Below are 6,311 nucleotides of genomic sequence, written 5' to 3' on the forward strand. Positions count from 1 at the left end.
GAGCATTCACACTAGAATTATTGCAGGTAATGCTATATATTTTGTTCATAATTATTAAAAGTTACGGTTTTAAAGTTTTAAAAATGTAATCTTAGTGTAATCTAAATGTAATCTTTATTCTATTTGGCCTGCGACCTACAGTGTGTTTTGAATTTTGGCCCCTTGTGTGAATACATTTGACACCCCTGTTTAAGAGGATTTCTCAGAAATGCGTGAATGGAGGAAAATTCCTCTTTGGGGATCTTTATAGTGAGGAATGAACATTAAAATACACTTTAAAGCTCAATAATAAGATTTTTCATGGTATGGCCCCTTTAACACTGAAGCTCCAGTGTTTATGTTCTTTGATTTACTGTCATTGTTAACGGTTGAAAAGTTACAGCATGTCAAAGATTTTGTGTTTTAAGCTTCACCGGCGACACCTCGGGTGTAAAAGATTAAAAATCTGAACATAAACACATAAATTATTCAAAGTGTAATCCTTTTTTTATTATTATTTTGGGAGCAGTTCAAAATGGGAAAATTAATAGAGATAAATTACTTAATTGTTTCATTAAACTGCTCAAACATGAAGAATGTTTTGGGGCAGACGTCCTGCAATGATGGTCTTACTCTACCAGGTTACAGTTTCGCCACACCTCAAGCTGACCAGTACGCTCCACAAGTTCCTCCTCCGCCCACCACTCCAGGAACGGCGACTCTGGGCTTTGCCCCTGCTACAACACCAACTCAGGACTTGAGCAAAGCTCCCACCGGGCAGCATGACTTCCCTTATAGCCAGTATGGTAAGAAAACCGTTGTGTATAAAAGCTGCTTGTTTTCTGTCCCGTTTGTTTGTTCTTTAGTTGCCACCTGTCTCCCACCAGGCTTCCTGGATGTTTGATCAGTGATCTACGACTGCTTTCTTGATCAGAGTTCTTATTCAAGCTGCAGTTTGCTCTTGGTACCACTAGGTTTGAGCCGCCCCACACACAAACAGGTTTCTTGTAAAGACGAAGATGCTGCTGAATTCTCCAGCAGTCAGATCTGTTACTCCAGCTGGGCAATGGATTGCTTTAAGATTGCACTTGTTTAAATTGTGAATTAGATCATCCTGCCTCGCAATGTTTTTATTTGTTTTATTTCTTCTTTTTGTTTGTTTTGCTTTTTATTATTATTTCTAAAGGGGGTGGGGTCTGATTCTGACTCACTGTGCTGGTCATCTGAGTGGATCCTCATTCTTCTGTTTTATTAATCCCCTGTAGACGTCTGCTCCTCTTCCTCTGTGTGTCCATAACAACTTGTTTACAACTCTAGACATGTCTAACTTCTTAATTAACAAATGAAAAAATTAAGCAATAAACTGGCAAATATTTGCATCAGTTTATTGTATAGAAGGTTTTCATATATTCATTATTTTTTCTGATGTTTTTGATTTTTTAAGTATTACAGTTTCAGTAGTTGTTCTTATCATGCCTTAATTTAGGACTTGTTTGTTTTAAACTGGTTTCCTTAGTCTTTGATAATGATAAATAACATTCTATATTGTACCAGGGTTGCAGATATTCTTGAAAATTATTGCATTCATAGGATTTAAAGTGAGATTTAGCGAGATTTTCCTCCTGAATACACAGATTACAAAAACTAGGCAAAACTTTAGAAAAAAGTCTGATCTTTTCTGATTGCTGCGATTATTTTATGACTTTAAAGTATATTTTATTTAATGCTGCATAACAATAGTTAGCAGCTGTTTAGAGGGGAGTGGCTAAAATATATAGATTTGTGCATTCTTCGTTTACTTTTTCTACATGTTTCATGTTTATGCTCCAGTTAACAGCAGTAGTAAGTGGGGAAAAAAGATGATGGCTCACCAGAGTAAACCTAAAGTATAATAAGAGAAAATGTAACTTTTGTCTTGTGTTGTGTAAGAGTACATTTGCTTAGCTTGAATGTTCCTGTTTGGGACAGGAAGTCTATTATTTTGAAAGAAAGTCATAAGTAAAAAAGCGAATTTACACTGAGAAAATTCCAGTTTATCTTAATATTTATGGATTTATTTGTGCCCAAAAATAAATACATTTCATATAATGATGCAAAGTAGTATCAAATTTTCCTAAAAGGGTAAAAAAAATAGGGCTTTGTGGCTCCTATTAGGTTTAAATCAGAACCAAACAGGTCCAAATGGCTCTTTTACTGGCAAAGCTTGCAGACTCCTGCTGTAGAGGGGGAAGTCTTTTTTTCTTTAATGCAATTTCCTTACAGTTGTACGGTAGTGCAAGAAACAGCATCTGTCATTCCAAAGAAATTACCTAAAATAGATTATTTCCAGGACTAAAGAGGAAGTTTATTCTGAAATCGAAACAATAAAAAGTGCAGGAAAAGCACAAAGGTTAACCATGCCAGTGCTGAGTAAGTTCTGCAAATCTGGAAGTAAAAAAAAAAAAAAAAAATATAGCTAGCAGGCTCTTTAAACCTTTCCCTGTCGGCATCTAAAATAGATATTTGATTGCTTTAAATCAGGTGTCCTGTTCCTGCATGTGCCAGTCTCCCATCCAGCTTTATGCTTTAAGTGTTTTCTGTCTGTTTTAATTCGGTTAGCATTAAATAGTTTGATTAAATGATGATGTAATGACTGGCTTGTAGCTATAAACAAAGGTAGTGACTTTAGGCGTGTAAAAATTGTGAATAAATGTAGTTATTTGGTTTTTGTAAGACATTCAATTATAATGTAATTGTTTTTAATGCAGGAAAGTCATGAATGTGATGAAAAGGTTGTTCAAAGTTATCAACATATAGTGTTTGTTTTTGGTTTTTACCAGTAAGTGTTTAAACTGTGGCAGGATTTTAGTCCCTTTGCTGAAGACTTTAGAGCAGACACTTCGCAGCTCATCTAATTATTAATATTTTTTCTGGAGCCGGGTTAAAAATACCCTTTAAGTGCTTCGCACTGAAGACTTTAGTGTGAGTGCAACTTTTGCAGTGATGATAATTTATTAAGGGAGCCAAGTTTATGCTTGGAATTGATCAAGAACAAACAAGTGAAGTGCATAAAATAACTTTAAATGATCGTACTCCTGGCATAATCAAAGAGAGGAAAGTAGCTCATATATATATATATATATATATTTATATATATAAATATATATATTTTTCCCATAGTGTGTGTGTTTTATGTGTTTTTCTATATATAAAAGTCCCTGAGACCAGGCTGGCATGATTTTTTAGGGAAAAAAACATATTTCTCATGCTGTCAAATAGCTCCCATTCACACCTACTTTTGACTCTCAGCAGAATCCAAAAGAAAGTATGATCATATCTGCAGACCCGAGTATAAGTGTACAGCTCAGTAAGCGGGGGGTAACTATATAAGTAGTTGGCCAGCAGTATCTGGGTTCAGTCAACCTGGTCTCCTCATCTCCCTGATAGGCTTGGGTAACTACCCTCAGGACCCCTCTTCCTACGGACCAACGCGTCCATCTCACAGTTATGTTCAGGATGAGCAGGGAGGATATAGTGCAGGTAGGTGACAGCATTGTCTTCTGCAACCACAAAAGAAGCATTTGTTTGGTTCTAGAGTTGTTATAGACCTGCAACCTTCCTCTTTCTTTTGCTTTGTGTTTTAGTATTTTGCATGTACATTCTGCATGTACATACAAACTACTGTTTTCTTGTATAGTAGAACCAAACCTATCACTTCCATCACAGCTAAGTGGATTGGATGGAAATTTTTCATGGAAATTTGTGGAGTAAAGCTCAAAGCCTGTCGACTTCCTTAGCGGCTCTGGATTTACTATACCAAGACTAATGTGCCCTCCTTTTTTTTTTTTTTTTTTGTTCTCTGTCTGCATTGCTTTGCTGATTTGTAAAAGGATGATCTAATTGTCAGAATTTTTTTTTCATGGCTCAGTTGTCTCTATGCATCAGCAGTCCATTCACCCATTGTTTCTTTTTTCCCTCTCATACAGTCTCCACAATGTAGCTGAAGGGGGGAGAAAGGAAATGGATTTAAAGGTCATAATTACCATTAAATTTCAATATAATCTGGAGTTTTTTTTTTCACTTTGGGGGTTCAAAACTTTTTTTTTAGGAGTGTTTTTATTGGAAAATGTTGTGTGTTTGACTGAATGGCACTTTTGCATTGTGTTTTCAAATTTTTTCTGCACTATTTTTGAGTGTTTCCCCTCAAATGTTTGCAGGGAGAGTAAATAGATTTTTTTCTGTGCTGATCATCCAAGAAAATTTAAACAGTGTTTCCTTCAAGGATGCCTTCAGAATAACAAAAATGCAATATTTGAAACATTTGGAAGATTACAATTTTGAATTTTAGTGAAAAATCCACCACAAAACCCTCTTAAAACTGCATTTGAGAACATATACGGTATTTTTTTGGTCTATTTTAATACAATATTGTGTCTTCCAACTATTAGTGATTAATTTATAGATTTATTTCAATTTTTTTGAAAATTAAAAAAAAAAACTATCAAACAAGATAAATTAAAAATTGAAAATGAAATTTCTGTAAAACAATAAATCTCAGTAATATCACAGCAAACAGCAATTCTACTGTTGCTTAAATGAATGGTTGTGGGAAATTACAATGGGAGGGAAAAGGGTGGATTTTTCCTCAGTAAAACGTGGATGCTTTGCATAAACCATCCTCCCCATGACTGTTTTTAGAGAGTTCCTTCTGAGATCGTGGATTCATGTCAGTTCTGACCTCCCTGGCTTCTCACTGTTTGTCATTCACCCCAGGATATGGTCAGGACCTGACAGCCTTTGGCCATAGCTTTGCAGACCCCACCCAGCCGGCCGCCACGTACGGGGCACCGACGGCACAGCCCGGCGCCGCCCCCCAACCTGCTGCAAGCGCGTTCGGCAGGGGGCAGAACCACAATGTACAGGGCTTCCATCCATATCGACGCTGACTACCACCCCAGGGTGGAACCATTGTGTAAAGTAAAAAAAGAAAAGAAAAGTCAGGGAAACTTGGTTAAAAAACAAAACTGGAATTGTTCAGAGTGTTTGATGCACACAGTTTATGAAACTGAAGAAAGCAGGGATTCCAGTAAAGGGGTTTGCAGAACCCCTTTTTTATTTTCTCTGCATAACTTAAAGAATCATTGAGCAGAAGGAAGCTTTTTATCCCTCACTCCTAACCATGTTTTCTAGTAGAATTTAACTACTTGGCAATAATTTATTGTCTGGTCAAACACTAGCACAGAGACTATATGTAAAGAGACTTGCATTTGAATATGTATATTTATGACGGACACAAATGAAAACAGGGTTTCAAGTTTCCTCAGCTTTAAATTCTAGGGAAAGAAATGTTTTTATTTTTCATTTGGTGAGTTTTGTTTACTTTCTGAGCCTTTAAAGTTTGTTTAAAAAATTGAGATTATAAATATATATATTATTCACAAACTGTGCAATTTTTTAAAAAGAGAATTTTGTACTATAAATGTACATTTTGCTTGTTTTTTTATTTAAAAATGTAGACTTCCCTCAGGTGGCTGTTATGAGTGCAATTTTTTGCACTAATGCAAAAAAAAGAAAAGGACAAATTATTTCAAAATAAATGTTTTAAGAATACACTGGATGTCTGTGACCTTGTCTTTGCCTTCATTTTTCTACCTTAAAGTCACTTCAATAAAGGGTTTTTCCAGAATGTCGGAAGCTACTTTGGTGATGGAAGGGAATCTTTTAAAGATAAATTTAATAAGAGTGTCTGATGATCCAAAAACTGGATTTCATCTAAGAGATCTGACAGGAGAGTTAATACTTGGAATTTGACTTTTCTTGTTTTATTTTTTAGAACAAAACTTTTGGCTGAAAGTGATGCCAAACTCTCACAAATCACATGCTCTACAATGTTTATTAACACTAGAATCCCTGGAACTTTCAGCTTCTGCTGCAATGCCCCCCTCCCCTTCTCAAAGTAGTGTTGTGGTGATCACCTTAAACCATCAACAATGACTTCCTGTTTTCACATTGCAGATTGTCCGGTTAAAATGTTATGGCTGCTGACTCACATTCAGAAGGTCATGGGTTCGAATCCCGCTCAGGAATAGTCCACATTAAGGATTTGTTTTGTACTTTTAAATTTTATTTTTACCTCTAAACTGTTCAATGCAGGTGAAATAATTTTTTTAACACAAACAAGTACAATAATTGACAAATTGGTGACGGGGGGGGTTGATCCATTTTTGATGCATTTAATGACCTTCAAATTGCAAATTAGATCTAGGTTGTACGACAGCACACAGTTCTGCTCCCTCCCCCATCCACATACCTAAGAGAAACAGGTTTTTTAGGACCAGGCAGTCCTGGCCTAC

General features: G+C 35.9%; 1 protein-coding gene across 9 annotated transcripts in view; it reads left to right on the forward strand.

Moving 5' to 3' along the window:
* Positions 1-5,570, forward strand: part of dazap1 (DAZ associated protein 1) — a 23,066-nt gene extending 17,496 nt beyond the window's left edge. For 3 of the 9 annotated variants that reach the window (XM_036211533.1, XM_024278743.2, XM_024278742.2), the window contains 3 exons: positions 621-785; positions 3,406-3,498; positions 4,732-5,570. In XM_036211533.1, the coding sequence (XP_036067426.1) occupies positions 621-785; positions 3,406-3,498; positions 4,732-4,904 (431 nt within the window). In that variant the 3' untranslated portion in view covers positions 4,905-5,570. The other 6 variants (XM_024278745.2, XR_004947752.1, XM_036211532.1 and 3 more) reach the window with 6 other exon arrangements.
* The last annotated feature ends 741 nt before the right edge of the window (positions 5,571-6,311 follow it).

This window comes from Oryzias melastigma, linkage group LG4, assembly GCF_002922805.2.
Source record: "Oryzias melastigma strain HK-1 linkage group LG4, ASM292280v2, whole genome shotgun sequence".
Taxonomy (NCBI): Eukaryota; Metazoa; Chordata; class Actinopteri; order Beloniformes; family Adrianichthyidae; genus Oryzias; species Oryzias melastigma.